This window comes from Haplochromis burtoni, unplaced genomic scaffold, assembly GCF_018398535.1.
Source record: "Haplochromis burtoni strain Fernald_Lab_line unplaced genomic scaffold, NCSU_Asbu1 Contig_250, whole genome shotgun sequence".
In the NCBI taxonomy this organism is placed as follows: domain Eukaryota; kingdom Metazoa; phylum Chordata; class Actinopteri; order Cichliformes; family Cichlidae; genus Haplochromis; species Haplochromis burtoni.
Genome location: NW_024582611.1, coordinates 757594 through 776723, shown reverse-complemented (window position 1 = coordinate 776723; position 19130 = coordinate 757594). Strand labels below are relative to the sequence as shown.

Genomic DNA, 19130 nt, shown 5'->3' with positions numbered 1-19130 from the left:
GCTTTGCCTTGGTCATTTTTAATCTGTAGCTCTGCTCTAAAAGAATGTACGTACCTGGCCCCGCCTACTATCCTCGGAAATGTAAAATGATTGGCTAGAATCTAAAGTGTATCACAGCTCAGGAAAATAAAGCACCGAAATGTGCGCTGCTTTTCGGTCTGGTTACTACCGTTTATGTCAGAACCGGTGCCATCATGGCACCGGATACCGGTACCCATCCCTAGTAATGTATCTCCATGGCTTAAAGGAAGAGTTAGGGAATTAGGTTATACTACCAAAGAGATTTTGGAGGATTTACCAGAAAGGTTTCCTTTCAGGAAAATCCTCGAGTGCATGTCGATTGTAAACCTGACAAGACACTGAAATACAGTCTTGGGTGTGGGCATGTTCTAACATACCTGTGGAAAATCACAGAACAGTTGAGTAACTTTCCATAAGGCAGACTAAACAAAGCCTGGTAAAAAACAAACAGCTGAGGTCAATGCCATTCCTGTGTTATGTTGAAATGTGTTCAACATGCAGTGTGCTTGGAAAGTTTTCATTTACATGCTTTTTTGCATTTCAGGCGGATCTGTGCACAATACTTTGCAGCAACAAAGCAAAATAAGATTCAATGATGCAAAAAACCATCAATGTATTTTCACTTAAACAAGCAGCTGTTTTTTATGTGCATTAAAATTATATAAAAATTTAACAGTGCAAATGCAAATTCCTTGCTGACAGTTTAACCAAAAGGCATTTCCAGTGGAAATTGGCCGACATATCCTCAACATAACCATGTAGAATATCTACAAAACTTAAAAAGAGGTTATACACACACAATACGGTAATATTATGTTGAAGCACAGTACGTATCACTCTGCGAGGCTCCTGCCTACGATAGCCGTAATGCTCCGACAATCCATCAAGCGGTGCGGCTTCGTAGCTTAGCAAAGTTGTACTAAAACATTTGACAGATTTTGAGCGCTGTGTACCACATACAATCATTTCGAGGCCAGTAAACACAACCAGAATTCATACATAAGGCACACGGGATTATAAGGGGCACTGTAGATTTTTCCAAAAAACACAGTAATAACGACGGCCTGCTAGCATGCTCTACCAAAAATAGTGCTTTGTTTTGTATCTGACGGACGAAAGCTAAACCAGTTCCACACCACTGAAGTTGCAGCATTTTTACAAACCAATACTGGTTCATCTTTTTCATTCAATGATCCGCTTTTGCCCTTCTCATTCTCCGTCGCCGCCATGCTTTTTCCGCCATGTGCATATGTAAACAAAGGCACTGTGCATGCACGTTTTACCCATATTCTATCGCGATATTTCATTTTCTTATCGTTGCCGAACATTATACCGGTATTACCGTGAACGGTATGATATGGCCCAGCCCTAGCCTCCATAACTTAAAATATAAGAAGTTTGCCGTGATCAGCAGTCTTCTTAGAGCTGCCTACCCAACCAAACTGAGTAACTGAGGATGAAAGGCCTTTGTCAGACCAGATATTCAAGAGCCCAGCTGTCACAATCAATTAGGATCTAGATTTCCTTTGTAGAGCTTGCAGGGTGTAAATTTGGTGCAGCACTTTACTAATCAGGCCTCTGTGGTGAAGTGTCAAATTAACCAGCAACCATAGACGCCATTAGTTTTTAAAGGTAATCAGAAGTCATCTCATTAGTGCCATCACTACAACATGGTGTGGTGCAGCATCATGCTGTGGGCATATTAGTGAGACAATTTAGGAGAGAGTGTAGCAGTGTTAAGCTTCAGATGTCAACCCAAAGCATATCGCCAAGAAAGTATTTCCAGGAAGTCGTTGTTATCAGATGTGCTTTAGCCATGTACTGAGCAAACGCTCTGAATACCCTTGTCAATGGAAAATGTCAGTGCTGTCATTTAACACACTAGAAAACCTGTTTTGGCTTGTGACTGTGGGACATGTGTGTGCTGTATGGATTGGTGTAAAAATTATGAGTTTGAATCAGCAAAATGTGGAAAACTTAAAAGGTTTTGTAAACTTTCCAGATGCACTCTGGTGTCTTTCCTTTTAGTTACTCCTTTATTTCCTCCAGTTTTCTCAGTATCTCTAGGTTACCTGTGTACAATATCAGTCTGCAGTTTTTGTGTTCTTTAGATCTATTAAAATTGAGATGACTGATATTAAATGTTGATTTTTGTGTTTCTCAGGTAAACCCATATTTTCAGTTGACATCCACCCCGATGGAACAAAATTTGCAACTGGTGGCCAAGGTAAAACCAACAACTGCTAAAATGAAAGTTTCTCCCTTTAGGATCATTTTTAAACAACAGCTTAGTATTCTAACTGATGGAAAGCTACAGCTGGGTTCAGGTTTACTTTCCAGCTTAAAACAATTCTCCCTGTTGTTCCTTGTGAAGGTGTTTCATGTTTAAAATACTTGGATTGTTTCCAGGGGAGGATTCGGGGAAGGTGATGATCTGGAACATGGCGCCGGTCCTCAGAGAGGAGGATGAGAAGAACGAGAATATTTCCAAAATGCTTTGCCAGATGGACAATCACTTAGGTAATCAAAGTCTGTATATATGGTTGGTTAATGAGTGTATTTGTTCTCTAGGTCATTTTTCCCCCTTAATTAAACTTAAGGGTTACTTATGGTCTCTAATGATAGCTCCACACTGTGTGTATATGTAATTTTCTTTAATTAATTAGTTTTTTAACAGTTATTGAAAGCTGCTCAGATAAACATCTGATGCATGTAGACTGTACTGCAATACCAACATGCACAGTTGTTATCATTTCCTTGACAAGAGGTCATTTAAATTGATGAAATAGAGTAAAAAATAAAAATGCTCATTAAGTAAAAATGTAAATCAAATACAACAAATCTGATGTATAAAGCTGAATATAACACAACAAGGCGGTCAGTGAGTAAAAATGTTAGTTAAATACAATAAGATAAGTCTGAAAGAGTTCAAGATGTATTCAGAATGTGATTTGAATAAAAAAGAACTAAGGAAAAGTAACTATTTAAAAAAAAAAAAGTAGACCTTTTACACTATGAAAAAAGAAAGAAAGGAAATCTATAACTATAAACCCATCTGACTAAAACGTTTGGAAACATTGACCTTGGATGGATGGAGATAACAGCGGCAGGAAATTAAAATCACTTCGCCTTCCATGAACTGCCACTGACATAAACTGCTGCTGTGTTCAGTGACCTAATAACAAGCAGCCATATTTAATAATGAGAGCATCTTGATCTGCAGGTGCTGTTATTGTCCACCCTAACAGCCTCCTCAGCACAAATCCATACAAACTGTATTTATAGCCTCAGTGAGCAGAAGTGTTTGTGTGTGTCTCTGCAGCCTGTGTGAACTGTGTGCGCTGGTCCAACAACGGGCAGTGTCTGGCCTCTGGAGGAGACGACAAGCTGGTCATGGTGTGGAAGAGAGCTGCGTATGTATACACACAGTCACCCGCTCAATATGATAAACAGCATTCACTATCTGTCGAGAAACGTCTGGAAAGACGGCCAAACAAGGACGTTTCCATGGTGACTGAGCTGAAAGCAGAATGGGAAACTTTTTGTGTCAGCGTGAACGCACACTAGACTGTGTGTGTGTGTGTGTGTGTGTGTGTGTGTGTGTGTGTGTGTGTGTGTGTGTGTGTGTGAGATAGGCGGCAATTTTACGGCTTTCCACAGTGCATTAGATTACAACGATTTACACTTTAATAAACTTGCATCAATATTATTTATTTATCCTATTCTATTTTTTTGTTCTAGTAACACCAGCATGCTGTTCAATGGTCAATCATATGAGTCACTGTTATAAACTAGGGCTGTTTAATTAAGCCAAAAAAACAAAAATCTACTATTTTTGTAACCTTAATAATTCTGCAGCACCATGATCCAAAAATTGCCAGTGGTATGCTACTGCTGGAGTTGGGGCATATGCAGATTCTACAGCTGTCAGCTACTGTTGGATGATGTGCTGCTGCTGATGGATGCTATACAGCTATAATCGGCGTATTCCACAGCTCCAGGAGAGGCATGCCACTGGCCACTTTTGGATCTTGACACACTGTTTCCTACACATATACTTTACTTGGGTGGGCCACCGAGGGCAGAACGGTCACATAAATATATCTAAATATATTTTGGACCTAATTTTAGCTTTTATGTATTTATTTTGCTGCATGAATAAAAATAACACCAGAGTGTAACTAAGACTGCCAGAGGGGGTTTTTGGACAGACTTCGACATCCTATACTGCAGCTGGTAGCTCTTCTCTGGAAATTTGTATTTTTTGTAACAAAGTCTATATTTATTATTCTTTGATACTTTAAAGTATGTCCCAGTTCTTTCTCTGTGTATGAACTGACTGGATGCATGCTATCCTTTTCCTGCTAGTTCAAGCTAACTTCCTCTCACTGATGTTTTCTGGTGAATCTCCATTGTTGATAATTATGTCAGCATTCACATTTGCTGCTTTTTAATCTTGTCTGTCTGTGTGTTTCTTTTCCCTGTAGGTTCATCGGTCCCAGCACAGTGTTTGGGTCAAGCAGCAAGTTGGCCAATGTGGAGCAGTGGAGGTGTGTCACAATCCTGAGGAACCACACTGGAGGTAATAGACTCAGAAAATGCACAGAGAAGTTGCAGATGTTCACAGATATTGAACATCTGCACACAGGGCTGGACTGGGACAAAAAATCGGCCCGGGCATTTTGACTAGAAACCGGCCCACCAGGTATTATAGGAAAAACCATAAAGCCTTTGAATGAAAACAAATGTCGTTGTGACAGTGATGTACACTGTCTTGTTGGTACATATGTATCAATCTAATAAACTTAAACCTACACCATCCTCCCTATTCTGGTATTCTAAACAGTACTTAGCCGAAACCCAAAGACTGCTTGGTTGAGTTAACTTCCTGAACTATCTACAACATATGGTGGAAACCTGAAATTAAGACAGAGAAGACTAGACGTAAGACATGACCATTACTGAATATTAAAAATAATAAATGACAGATTTAGTGATATTTTCATAAACTATTTATTTACCACATCAATAAATAGCATGGCAGGGCAAAATATTTTTTCTAACATGGCAACCTTTTAAAAGTGAAAGGAGACAGAAAGACAGGTGAGAAAGAATAAAACTTAACTGACTTTTTGATGGCATTTTACACAAAGTACTAGTACAGTATCTAGAAAATGTGGGAAAATACTGGCATCATGTACAGTACTTTCTTCTGAAGAAATTATGTTGGGACCCTGAAAAAAAACTTACTACGTACAATAATGGATTTCTATAAATTTGACATCAGATGAAAACTTTGGTTGTAAGATTTGGATAATTATTTGTTAAAAGCTAGAAATTTTAAATGAGAATAAGAAAGAAAAGTATTTCTTTGTGCCCCCCTGGCAAAACATTGCTAAACCTGCCCCTGCACAGTTACCAGCTGTCAGCTACATAGAAAAGGATCCTGGTGTAAGTTGTCTCTCAGAAACAGTTCATAGCTTCCCTTCAACTCATTCCTGTCACCTAAAAGGTAAACCTGTTTCTCCATCACCTGTTCAGCTCTGATGATTCAGTAAGGACATCTCCTGGTTTCATTTTCATGTTTCCCTCTCACCAGATAACCAAACCGACATCATGACCAGCAGCTTTACAGCTGTGGCTCCAGCAAATATCAGCTGATACTAGAAAGTAATATTAAATAAATTCTAACAACAGCTGATCAAGTTTAAAGGCGCTTCTGCTGTTTAACGCGACCTCCGCTAGTTTCCTCTTTCTGGTGCAAAGTGGGAGATAAACAACCAAGAGAGACGGCAGAAACCCCGATCAGCTGATCATTGATCAGTTTCATGATTGAAGTAGTAGCAGGAGAGGGAGGGGGGAGAGTGAGAGAAGAGGCAGCTGACAGCATAAAGACACAGAATAACTCCAGCTTTTTGTCTTTTTTTTGTTTTTTCATTGTAGCTGAAGTACGGGACAAATCGCATTTATTTTCAGCGCAATACGAAACGCATAATATTAACTCTGAATACCAGAGAATTCCGTTTTTTACAGGACGGTAGGCAACTCTACTAACCATATGAATAACATAAAGTTCACCAGTAACATCATAGCACCCACCCAACTGTATAGAAACTCCGTCATGCTAGCTAGTACGCAGCACGAGTTATTGTAACTGACTGTAAAAAGTTAGCACAACGAAAATAAACTCCACCTAAACTTGGTTTATATCTGACCCAGATAGACTGCAGGTCATAACTTCTTACCTGAAGCTCATTTCACCTGACAGTTGGACCGGCGGCCGCCTTGGGTCTCTCCACCTCCCCTTTCCCCCATCCACCTGCTGGCCTCCACCACTTGCTAATTTTACTGAATCTTTGAAAGCTCCACCATAGCTACTACCAAACAATTGAGTTATTTTTACACGTCTGCCAGCATCTGTCCAATCCGCCACCTTTCCCTGTTTACACGGTTACGGAAAAAAAGACAACAACAACAAAACGTCGGCCCGTTTAAAACGAAAGATTACCATCGGCCCACCGGGCAAATGCCCGGTATGCCCGATGGCCAGTCCAGCTATGTCTGCACACATCCACCAACCTGGCTAGTTAAAGAGCCTCTGTTCATTGTGTGTGTTCTCGAGGTCTAACAGCTGTGTGGTTAAATGTTTAAAAACAAAAGAATTTCCGGAAACAAGACGATGAATAAATAATAAAAACAAAAATAAAGTGGAAAAATATTTCAGATAATAGCCAGATTTTTTTCCTTTCAACATTCAGTACATTACTTGGTAAATTTCTTTCTTTAAATCCCCTTTGACATATTAATGTCAAAAAAAGAAAAGTGTCACACCATTGTCATCATTTGTTATCATTGTGCTGTGTTTGCAGATGTGATGGACGTGGCGTGGTCTCCTCATGACGTGTGGCTGGCCTCCTGCAGTGTGGATAACACCATTGTGATCTGGAACGCTCGCAAATTTCCAGGTAAAGTTTAACCACAGCTCAGCCTCTGGAAAATAGAAAATGCTCATATTTACAAAAGTCCTTTGTTTTTAACTGAGAGGGAAAAACACTTTCTGCACACTCTGCAACTGTCTTAATGATCTATTCAGAGATGATCACTACTCTGCGAGGACACACTGGCCTGGTGAAAGGCCTCACATGGGATCCAGTGGGGAAATACATCGCCTCCCAGGCTGACGACCACAGTCTGAAAGTGTGGCGGACGGTGGACTGGCAGATGGATGCAAACATCACCAAACCTTTCAGTGAGGTACAGAAACACTCACTCTCGCTTTGATTGGAACCCACTGGATACATTGTGTGTTTCCACTAATTGATTTAGGTTTTGATTTTATTTTGTCATCACAGTTTAAGGGATTTTTCTCTTTCTGTCTCACTCTCAGTGCGGTGGGACGACCCACGTCCTGCGTCTGTCCTGGTCTCCAGACGGTCAGTATCTTGTGTCGGCTCATGCAATGAACAACTCCGGCCCCACCGCTCAGATTGTGGAGAGAGATGGCTGGAAGACTAATATGGACTTTGTGGGCCACCGTAAAGCTGTCACTGTGGTGGTGAGGATGTGCTATCAACATGTTCAGCCAGTAAATCTATATTTAAACAAACGAAAAGCTACTTATTGATGCGTCTGGTTTCTGTTCCTACAGAAATTCAACCCAAAGATTTTCAAGAAGAAGCAGAAGAATGGCAGCTCTCCGAAGCCCAGCTGTCCGTACTGCTGCTGCGCTGTCGGCAGCAAAGACCGATCGCTCTCTGTCTGGGTCAGTAAAAAACCCACAGTTTTAAAGTTTAAAATAATGATAGTAATACATAAAAGTTAGGACTCTCATTCCTTAGTCAAGCTGCAGTTTTCATGGCTTATTGATGTGATGACATGTACATTAATAACCAAGTGAGGGCAGTTTTTCCAGTTCAGTGGTTTCTCACCAGGAATCGCCAAACCCAGTTTTAGTAGCTGTTTGGGAGGATATAAAAAAATAAAGTCTCTCTTGCTCTCTCTGCTCCAGCTCACCTCACTGAAGCGCCCTCTTGTGGTCATCCATGATCTTTTCGATAAATCCATTATGGACATTTCCTGGTGAGTGAAGACATTGTGGGCTGTCACATTCTGTAGTCTCTCTTATTCTAAGTCCACCGCCCTGACATCAGATATCTGACTTCAGATATCATTTTTAATGTCTCAGTGTGTGGATGCTTTTTTACCTGCACCCTTCTCTGTTTGCATACAGGTGTTTTGTGTAGGCTTATTAAACATTACTGGTGGTGATAAATGTCTGAGTTTGATATGTATGTGTGTATCAGGACATTGACGGGTCTGGGGATGTTGGTTTGTTCGATGGATGGCACAGTCGCCTATTTGGACTTCTCCCTGGATGAACTGGGAGACCCGCTGAATGAAGAGGAGAAGGTAAGAAGCATCAAGGCATCACTGAAATTGTGACTGTATGTTTACAACTAGTCCTGTGTGGTCTTAAGTGTACACTTAAGACCTGTGTCATATATATTCTACTACAATGGTAGATGCTCATGTTAAACATAGCTAGAGTTTCAAATAATGAGGTCAGCTTGTGTACAAGGATATCATGTAGGTCGAGTCTCAAGCTTTGAATGCTTGGTTTCAGATGGTGTTTTCTGCTCTTGGCTGTGTTTTATGACATATGGGGGATATCCCAAATGTGGTCATCTCAGGCACATGGCTCTGCCGGTGTGCGGAGAAATCTGCCCCACTTACTGTTTAATTTTGGTTGTGAGTTGCAGCCAATCAGGAGAAAGTAGGTTTAGAGAATAAGGAGCTAAGACGGCTTGTTTCAAAAGGAAGATGAACTGAGGGATAGAGACCAAGGCCCTGTGTAAGATTAGTAAGGTTTATTTTAAGTGCAGATTATGCAGAGCTATTCCAGTAGACTATAACAATAAATATATGGAGCTGGAAAAAACGAGGTCCAATTTAAACATTATTTTGGAGCCTGAGTAAGTGCCCAGGAGTGTTGACCATCTGAGCAGCTTCTGTACTGTCTTTCTTTACTTGTGGGGGGTAATTTAGGAGCCCAGTAAGATAAATAAAGATTATTTGAACTGTGCCTCATACAGATCTACTCTAATAGAGTGCAGCAATGAAAACGTAGAGCTGAAAATATGTACTGCTGATATATTTAAAGTCAAAGTCTTCCCCTCATCTTTTATTTATTTAGCTAATAATAAACTCTAAACCAGCTAACGAATACAAAGTTTTATTTAAACCACATAACAAAGTTGTCCCTTCTCATCTTGTTTTTCATTCTTAGAAGTAGAGAAAAGTAATCAGTGAATGAAAAATGCACCACATGAGGCCCAAACTCTGCTTTATGTATAATTATTGGTTGACATCTTTATATTCCAGCAGTTTAACAGATTTTTTAAATTTTGTTGGTGGTTCTTGCTTAAATAAGGTTTCTTCCCTCCTAGAAAACTTTTCTTTTCCTTCTTGTGACAAATAGAACAGTATCCATCAGAACATCTACGGTAAGAGTCTGGCTATAACCAGCCCCGAGGCTCAGCTCTCCACCACCATCATCGAGAACCCCGAGATACTCAAATACCAACAGGAGCGGCAGAACTCTGCCCAGGCCAACTCAGGACCAGGTGCTGCTGCACCTGAATCCTCAGCACCCAAACTCAACAGTGTGATGAACGGGGAGTCTCTGGAGGACATCAGGAAGGTAGATGGAGCAGCCATCTATAATAAATGAAATTAAGGGAAAAAATGCTTACATAGTTCTGGGAGGTGCTTCCTGGAAGCATATCAGAAACCTGATAATTATATTTTCATTGGGTTTTTGGAAAACTGTTAGAGTAGAGACAATAGACATTAGAAATCAAAGTCCAACACAGTTTAAAATATACTAATACTTATGTATTTTATATATATATTAATGTTTTAAACTTTTAATTTTCCAAAGCTGTCAAAACATCCTTTTTATATCTGTGCAGCGTAAATTTCTTGGATGCTTTATTCTCTCATCTGGCAGAATCTTTTGAAGAAGCAGGTGGAGACGAGAACAGCAGATGGCAGAAGAAGAATCACACCGCTCTGCATTGCTCAGCTGGACACGGGGTAGGAAAGCATGAAACACACTCCGGTGAACAAGATGGCTGATCTCACAAAAATAGCTGGTAGATCATGTTTGGACTCCAAAGATAGTGGCTGGACTGATTACAGGTTTCTTCTGTGCCATCAAAGCTACAGCAACACAATAAGAGAAGAGCTTGAAGTGTCAAATTTTTGGTTTTGAGTCCACGCAAGTTCAAAGACTCTTCTCAGTCTGAACCGGATCTAGATTTAATTAACAGTTGAAACAGGGGGCTATTGTTGCGTGTTTTAACAACATAGAAGCCACGTGGTGCAAACTGAAGATGATTCTGGTCCACAGAGCTAATGCAATGTAGAAAAAGTGATGGTTAAAGTTAGTTATTGTTGTATAAAAGGAATAATAATGTTAACCAGATGAAGAGTAGAAGATCACAGGCCCTTTTCTCTCTGCAGGGATTTCTCTCCGGCTTTGTTCAACAGTGTTCCCATCCTGCCCTCGGGCTCATCCATGTCCAGCCAGCTCACCCCCCAGCTCAGCTCCGACTCCAGCCCAGGACAGGCCTCTTCTATGGGGCTTAAGCCCACACACGACCCCATGCTTACCTCACCTCCTCCCAACAACACTGCTAAGCCAATGGAGGACAACAATGATGGGTATGGAGATCACAGATAGGGAATTTTTGCGGTTGTTTTCTGTTTTACCCTCTCTGTGTTGTCTTTTTCATACTTTAAATTCCCAAACCTCCCACTTCCTCTTCCCAGTCGTTTACATGGCGCTTGGTTTTCTCATTCCCGCCTTCACTTGTCTTTCTCCTTATCTTCGTCCTAGTGTCAAATCCAGTCTGCTGCTCACCTCTGCCTCCAAGATTGAGCCAATGAAAGCTTTGGACTCCAGGTTTACAGAGAGGTCAAAGGCCACACCAGGCGTGACAGCCGCCATTTCGTCCACAGCTGGACTCACACCGTTAGACAGGTGAGTAACTGTGCAAGTGAAGAACATCAAACACAAAAACAGAACACAGAGACATATCTGATGTCCTGTTCTAGCAACAGGCCGAAAGACGGCGTCACCGCCCAGAAGGAGGCAAAAACCAAAGAAGAGACCAGCAGTGACAGCGAGGATAAGATGGCTGCCATCAACAAGAACCTGACATTTGGCAAGAGGAAACCAGAGCTGCTGCTGGATGGAAGAGAGGTGCTGGAGAAGAGGAAAAAGGGACGGCCCAGGAAAGACAAGATGGCTGCTTCCATGGCCCAACCTTTCACTCAGGTAGAGGGACATGTGGATGAAGCCTGAAAATCTGTTATTTTAAGCTCTTTGGGTGCAGCTAAAATAGGTTAACCAAGTGTGCTTTTCTACTTATCTCGTCATAACAGACAACTCCTCCCGCGGAACGGGAGCCCAGCAGGGTTGTAGCTCCTCCAGCTCCTGTCGCTGTTCTCAAATTACCAACACCAAGTACACAGAAGGCCTTCAGTCTGCAGGTAACACACCGTCTGTCATTTCTTTGGTTTGGACTGTTTAGTGTGTTTATCCAGCTGGAAGATGTATTGTACTTTTATAACCACCTTAATTGACAGTTTTTCACCTCGAATTATATCTGTTTGCATCCCCCGTCTGATCTCTCACAAGCTGTACGGTTTGGCTTTGGGTCTTTCTTTTTATTTCTTTGCTAAGTTTGTTCTCTTGTTCTTCTTGCTAAGGTCGTCCTTGTTCTCTGCCTGCTTTTTTTTGTCTTTTTCTTCTTTTTAGTGTTTCCACTGTGTGGCTACTCATTTTGTAGCCTTTTTTTTTCTTAAGCCCACATCTCAGAGGTAGAAATTCTTATTTTAGTTCAAGCCTGTTTGTTTGTTTTGTTTATATCTATTAATAAATAGCCATCAGCACTTTAGAAAGCCTTCTCTGGCTTCCTCCTTGGACACTTATCGTTTCAGTTTCTTCAGTTAGAAATTCTCCCTTTTCTGTTTGAGCAGTGTCGTCTTCTCCCTTGTCTTGAAACATCAGCTTTGGTGGATTTGTAATTGATGAAGGCGATGTTCCATACATTATCGAGAGTGTTTGTTGTGCAGCTTATGCTTCTTCCTGCTCGTTTTTGAACATGAAAGTTGTTGTTGTTTTGTTTCTGTATTTGTGGTCGCTTGTTTTCCTTTGTTTCTCTTTTGATTTCTATGTTGTTGTACTTTTTTAACATGTTCAAAATAAAGATTAAATTCAAATTCAATTCAGGTGAGCATGGAGCCCTCAGTGTTCCTGGAGGTGGAGAATGAGGTGTCCATGGTTGCAGGTTCGAAGCTCAGCCAGCTGCGATGCTCCAGAGACGGACGAGACTGGAACACGCTCCTGCCCAGCTCTGTGGTCGTTGCTGCAGGCAGCAGGTAGGAGGCGCTGCTGAGTTCTCATACAGACAGAATCTCTGTTTATACTTGAATTGATTTACTTTCACTTTTTCATGTGACTTGGGGAAAAAAAAACTAGTAGCTTCAGAACGTAAAAGGTCAGGGACTAAAGCTAAAATAGACATTTAAGTAAAGTAATGCAGATTCATTGCCGAAATTACATGCAGAATATTGTTTATGTGTGCAGTCATCCTCTAAAATCCCAGTTGGAGGAGGGAAAGCCTTCGGGGTATCACTGAATAGGGGAGGATATTCCCACACAGTGCTACTGATTTTAATTTAGGCCACATGGTTATTGAAATGAAAACATCAGCAGGCTCTCCCGAAGACAGAAAATGTGAAAAAAAATGAATTAACAGCACAAAATCTGGTCTTCCTAATTCTCCTCCACTCCCTCAGTGACATCCTTGCAGTCGCCTGTGAGGACAGGATGTTGTCAGTCTTCTCTTCCTGTGGGCGGCGACTCCTTCCTGCCATTCAGCTAGGCACGCCTGCGTCTGCCTTACACTGCTCTGCCCACTACGTCATGGTTCTGACCGCTGGAGCGACTTTGTCCGTGTGGTCAGTGTTCAGCTGCTCTGTTTGATTTGAATTGCTCGGGAGCTTTTGTTGCATTTTTTATCTTTGATCTCTGAGGTAAAACTAGTTTTACAGAGATGCCTACACATTTAGAAAGTGCATTAATTTATGCTGGTAGTATTTAAAGAATATTTGTCTTTATTCTAAAATCTTTGCTCTTTGTAATAATTCATTTTTTATTTCTGCAGGGATGTTCAGAAACAGAAGGCTCTGGTCAAGAACGAGTCTCTGCTGACTGTTTTGTCTGGTGAGTCATCGCTACAGCTGATATCTACTCGCATCAAAACAAGCTTGACCGATAAAACAGCAGAGAGATGTAGTGAGGTGCACTGTGTAGCGAGACTAATGTGTTAATGGGTATATTTAGAGTTAAAGCTGCTTATCTAACACTAAACTGACTAATGCTGAACACATAACCTGCTCCAGAGAAGTCATATTCAGAGTTTTGTTTAGAATGTAGACTTTCATTGATATTTATTTTAAATGTGCAGTCTGTTGAGCTGTGCCTTACTGACGAAATTTGGAAAACAAATTTTATGCTTGATTCTAATCTGCTGCCAATTCTGTTTTACACTGCTGGCCTTGCAGCTAGTGGAACAAAAGTAATTAAAAATGAGTTCATTAGTAGGCCATTTTACACTGAGAATATAAAATCAGTAGCGTTTCACCAAAAGCTGAAAGTATTACCCCATGACCACCATGAAGCTGTGGGACAGAGGCAGACCCACCTGTTATCTCTCACTGTGGTTTTTAGGGTTTGTAGCGCCGGCTAACAGAGAGAACGTGTGGTTATGTCCAACTTGCTTCACTGCACTCTCCAGGCCAGATTTGATTTGATTATATAATGACTCAGGTGATCATTAATAAGTGAATCGAGCCGTGTTATTCTCCATGAAAACTACTTTGTTTGTGTCTTCAGGTGCTGACACTACAGTGTCCCAGTCTCTGCTGACTCAGCAGGGAGTTCCAGTCATTGGACTGTCCAACGGGAAGTCGTACTGCTTCAGCTCCTCTCTGGAGACATGGTGAGAAACACTATGGAAGTACTCACTGTACTCACAGATGAATAATGAACCAATGGATTTGACAGCTGTGATTACACCATCTCTCTCAGGACTCTGATAGCAGATAAAAGTGACTCTCTGGTTCAGTGTGCTGACTTCAGGAGCTGCCTGCCTAGCCACGATACACCGGTGTCCTCTGGGCCTCTGGCTGTCATGCAGGGACGCAACCTCAAGTATGTCTTTAATATTAATCTGCACTTCTCATCTTCAGTAATATAAAATGTAATAAAGAAAGTCAATAAAAAAGTCTCGGTGCTCCCCGCAGTGCCGGTCGGCTGGCTTCCCGCCTCTCCTCCACCCCTCACCACCTGCAGCAGAGCATGACGCTGGCCTTCCTGGAGAATCAGCTGGCGTCTGCTTTGACTCTGCAGTCAGCACAGGAGTATCGCTACTGGCTGCTCATCTATGCCCGTTTCCTCGTCAATGAAGGTACCAAACTTTCAGCTGAAGGGACAAACATCAGTTTTGAGTATTGCAGATGTGTTCTGATAGAAAATGAGAAATGGTGGAAACTAAAACAACCTAGGTGCTTTCAGAAAATTTGGACTCAATTGTCTGATTGAACAGGCGGCAACTGTAGAAAAGCTAGCTTGCACAGTGTCATATGTAGTACACAAGCCTTATATAAACAACTCTTATATTTCATATATTTTTCTGTTTTTCCTTCCAGGCTCAGAGTATCGCCTCAGAGAACTCTGCAAGGAGCTCCTGGGTCCTGTCCACAAATCAGCGGCTACATCCTGGGAGCCCACCACACTGGTACGACAACAAAAATCAGTCTCCTCCTTTTGATTTTGTTTTTTAACATGATCCAAAGTCCACTGAATATTAACAGCTTTTATTAGTATAGTCACTACAAAATGTGACATGAAACACAGCTTTTACTAAAGTATTTGTTTCAAATAGTAAGAGAAGCACAGAACAGCTCAGTTGTCTTTAAAGGGTTTATTTAGATGTTTGAGACAAGTCAGCCGAGGTGCAGTTTGGACGTGGGCTAAATGTCAGATTAGTTGAAAGTTTGCACTTATAAACTGCACCAGGATCTGTTTCTGACAGCCTAATATTTTATCTTTGGTTGTGAGAAACAATTTCAGAGATTTGATTGGTATTAGTGGAGTCAAACTGAAAATACTACAAATACGGTAGTGAGGTGATCAGCAGATGTTCAGACAGTGGAAGCTGGAGCTGATCAGCATCTGCTGTCTCTCATTAGACTGTATTGCTTCACTGTGTCTGTGCTGTTGGTGTCTTTTGAACTTTTTTGATGGACTGCCTCATTAATATTATGTCTTGCTGTGTGTTACCGACCGTCTAGGAAATGTCTGCTTCAATTTGCCAATCTAATATTTTATTAGTCTGGTCCTAATTAGCACTACTTAGGATGTCTGTGTCTCTGTGTTACACCTGGACAGTTTGTGCAGCTTGCTCCACCCCATTGTCAAGGTGGTGAATGATTTCGAATGTAGAATTTTGAAATTGGTACCATAGGTGTGTCTGCTCGGAGGCTGAGGGGTAACACTGGCAGCCGCTCGTATTTTTATTTTTTTTAGTATTTGAGATTGCTACTTTGTTTTGATCATTTACTCATTTCCCAGAATCTCTGATACACATTACTGGTAATTATGCTTGGATGATATAAACCAAAATTATCTGAACTAAAGAACACTTTGTAACGACTGCGCACACGCTGTAAACAATGTCACTTCTGCAAGATGACAGTTCTGATTTCTTCCATATTTTTGCTTCTTTTTGCACACAAAGAGGAAAAGATGAGTCGCTTTATCCTCACACGTTCACTGTTTGTCTTGTGTGTTTTTAGGGTCTACGTAAGCGTGAGCTGCTGCGGGAGGTCTTACCCGTCATCGGTGAAAACCTTCGGTTCCAGAGACTGTTCACTGAGTACCAGGATCAGCTGGAGTTGCTGCGCAACAAATAGCACGCACTGCTACGCAGACAGAAACTGACACAAACACACACGGACTTAAAACAGTTCGGTTTGCCTCGGCTCAGCTCCGGTAAACTTTGACTGCTTTCTTCAACTTGAAACGCTGCTCTGGCTCAGACCTGAAAAACACGACCTGGGTGTCTTCTGAGAACTTTAACATCAGCCGGTCCTCAGCTTTTTGAGCGCTGGGACTTTTCAGTGCTGTCGTTCACCAGACAGTTTTTTTTTTTTTTTTCTTTCTGGTTTTCAGTTTCAATTCTCCTCTCCTGTCTTTATTCCTTCTAAATGTGATCTTTTTGACCTATGCACCTCCTGCCCTCCTAATCATGAACCTAGAAAAGGTAACTCAAGGGAGATGGTGATAGAAACGGTCGTCAGGTGCAGCATCAGCAGCTGTATGGAATCATTCTCAGAGGTCTTGGAGAGAGATCAGAGGTAAAATGTAAAGAGAAATGTAAATTAGAACAGATTTATAGGAGCAATATGCTTGCACCAAAGTGATGCCAATTTAGTGAGAAATAGTCTCTCACCTGCATCTGCCAGGTGAAGGAAATGAAGGGCATCCAGACTACGGATCAGTTGGGTTTTTACAGGTTGGTATTCCCGAGTGTACCGTTATCTTTAAAATCAGCAGTTCTCATACCAAAATGCGAAAAGGGTGGTAAAATGCAAGGCCATGACTGAAATGCAGGATTGTTGTCTGTGAAATAAAATTGGAAAAATGAAAAAAGAATTTGTGCACAAACATTAAGCAGAAATTTATGTAAGCACTAAACTAGGGCTATCTGTGAGTCTCCACCTTCGATTGGTGCATTCACCATTCTTTGGTCCTCCCTCGACTTAATGAGCTTTTACATTCTGTAATCTCTCCACAGTGTAGCTCCATTCTTAGCTATTTAAAATAGATTTTGTTTGTAAAAGGATAATCCTTCACTTCTGCAGAGATGGGCTGGCGCATCTAGATGAAGGTGATTTTAAAAAAGTCATCGCCCTACAGAGAATGGGATCTGGTGCAACTGGGAAACAACGTCTGACGCTACGACTGATCATTAGGCTAAACCAGTATCACATCTCAGAATCTCTGGCTGCACTAAAATCATCGTAAACACAAATTCAGACAAAATAAAGTTCTTAAAAAATGAACGAGACACCAGATGGTTTAGGGCATTGCAGGAATCCCTGGTAGATGTGCAATAGTTGTACATCGGTACAAGCTCTTGGTGCTAGACATTGTTTGGAAACTGTTAGTGCCGAGTGTTGAGGTTACAGGTTGAGAGAAAGAATCAGCTTATGGAATCAAAATTTCTTCATTATTTTTTAACTGTTTTCTCAACACAAGACACGTTTTAGAGTGTTGAGAAAATGGTTCTGTTTTCAGGCCGGCCTTAGTCATTGCACGGTGTTATACGGTGGCTGCATGAATCATAATGCACAATATTAAATTAACCCAACAGTAGGCCTTTCAGACATGGGTAACATGGCTGACTTACCAGTCTGTTACAGTAATGGCACTCTGTCATTCGTAGGGCACTTTTACACTTTAACTGTGGCGTCAGACAGACTTACTGACAGCGGTGGAACAATGCAAAGTGATGGAATGTGCAAGAAATTTGTCATAGTTGCAAAAGTCTTGACGCACATGTGGTAACAAGTATTTTTGGTATTATCTCCAAATCTAACCCACAGACTGTATAAAAGATGTATGCCGTTAAAGCTGCAGTCTAATATTGGCCACCAGAGGGCGATAAAGAGTTCTAGTCCTTTGGGAAAGCTGCCCTTATACTTGACCTCTGTAAAAACTTTGCTGGTGAGTTAAAGGTCTCAGTCAATCATTTCAGGTCTTCGTCAACATCAAGATTATTTTGTAAATTTAGCTTATGATTTCACAGTTGTTTGGTTTTTGCTCGTCACACCCAGTTTCAAAACGCCAAGATGGCAACAGCGAAAAAGCTTCTCTCGAATCTTCAAATTGTGACCACAGAAGAATGTTTTCATGTAGAAAACTGTAATAATGAAGCCACACGCTATCATACAAGTTCTGCTTTTTTTGTTTGTTTAGTTTGTTTTGTTTTCTGTCATGTGTAATCTGTCCAAACTTTGCAGTGATAAATTTTTCCTCTGTCCAGGCGAGCAACATTGCTGGCCCACTTCAGTCTAAAAGTGACCAGTGTGCGGGCTCAGAATGATGGAAATGGATAGAGGCTAATCACAGTTAAAAAATCTCTTAACTCGCATGTCCAGAGTAGCTGCAGGGTTTTATTTTTCTGAACTCCACCAAAAATGGTTCTGGATTTCTCAGATAATTATGTCTTATATTTGAAATGGACATTTCAGGAGACCAGACTCGGTGAAATGTTCTGTATATGTGTTTTTTTCCACTTGGTTTGTAAATAAGCTGAACTCAGAAACACAACCAGAGCCGATAAAGGCTCCGATTTCTCTCGATTTCTCTTCACATTTCTCTGCTGCTGTGCAAGAATCACTGCTTTCAATTCAGGATTAAGGAGGGAAAATTGTTTTCTGATATCCATTAACTTGACATTTGACCCAAAGGTCAAGAAATCCAGTGACACATTAATGAAGTTCATTTACCTTAATAGTACGTGTGTTTAGCCTTTTGTTAGTCTGCAGCAACATTAATGCACTCCTCTGCCTGCTCTGTGTGATCGCACAGGAAGCTTGTTTAGTGTTATATTTCACTTCTGGGTGTGGTAAGCAGCACAGAGGAATCCTTTTTACTTAACACCCCCCTTTTTATTTTTTCTTCTTTTTTTTTTTTTTTTATCTGTACAGAACTTCCTTCCTTATTTGTTTCATTTCTTTTTGTTGTTGTTTTTTCGGGGGGTTTTCGCTGTCAGTCATTTTTAAATGTTTCTACAAGACGTTTTGTTTGATTTGTTTTCAATTTGTATAAGAAAAAGAAAAAATAACCAGAGACAAGCTGAAGTTTTTGCTTTGGAAAAAAAAGAGGAAAGATTAAACAAATGAGGAACAGTTGTGGCTTGTTAATTTCCTGTGTGGTATTGCTTCATTTTGTGTTCGTGTGTGTTACT

General features: G+C 41.0%; 1 protein-coding gene across 2 annotated transcripts in view; it reads left to right on the top strand.

The window, feature by feature from the left end:
- The window catches only part of LOC102297341 (protein HIRA), a 22307-nt gene extending 3221 nt beyond the window's left edge, over nucleotides 1-19086 (top strand). The window contains exons 2-25 of one of the 2 annotated variants that reach the window (XM_042227250.1): nucleotides 2186-2248; nucleotides 2431-2541; nucleotides 3344-3434; nucleotides 4509-4603; nucleotides 6891-6986; nucleotides 7115-7275; nucleotides 7409-7576; nucleotides 7670-7783; nucleotides 8030-8100; nucleotides 8325-8430; nucleotides 9500-9721; nucleotides 10031-10116; nucleotides 10546-10746; nucleotides 10922-11065; nucleotides 11146-11362; nucleotides 11470-11577; nucleotides 12320-12468; nucleotides 12889-13050; nucleotides 13257-13315; nucleotides 13988-14093; nucleotides 14183-14305; nucleotides 14398-14561; nucleotides 14803-14891; nucleotides 15952-19086. In XM_042227250.1, the coding sequence (XP_042083184.1) occupies nucleotides 2186-2248; nucleotides 2431-2541; nucleotides 3344-3434; nucleotides 4509-4603; nucleotides 6891-6986; nucleotides 7115-7275; nucleotides 7409-7576; nucleotides 7670-7783; nucleotides 8030-8100; nucleotides 8325-8430; nucleotides 9500-9721; nucleotides 10031-10116; nucleotides 10546-10746; nucleotides 10922-11065; nucleotides 11146-11362; nucleotides 11470-11577; nucleotides 12320-12468; nucleotides 12889-13050; nucleotides 13257-13315; nucleotides 13988-14093; nucleotides 14183-14305; nucleotides 14398-14561; nucleotides 14803-14891; nucleotides 15952-16068 (3023 nt within the window). In that variant the 3' untranslated portion in view covers nucleotides 16069-19086. Of the gene's footprint in view, nucleotides 1-2185; nucleotides 2249-2430; nucleotides 2542-3343; nucleotides 3435-4508; nucleotides 4604-6890; nucleotides 6987-7114; nucleotides 7276-7408; nucleotides 7577-7669; nucleotides 7784-8029; nucleotides 8101-8324; nucleotides 8431-9499; nucleotides 9722-10030; nucleotides 10117-10545; nucleotides 10747-10921; nucleotides 11066-11139; nucleotides 11363-11469; nucleotides 11578-12319; nucleotides 12469-12888; nucleotides 13051-13256; nucleotides 13316-13987; nucleotides 14094-14182; nucleotides 14306-14397; nucleotides 14562-14802; nucleotides 14892-15951 lie in introns of both variants that reach the window. The other variant, XM_005938663.3, reaches the window with a different exon arrangement.
- Nucleotides 19087-19130: the final 44 nt, after the last annotated feature.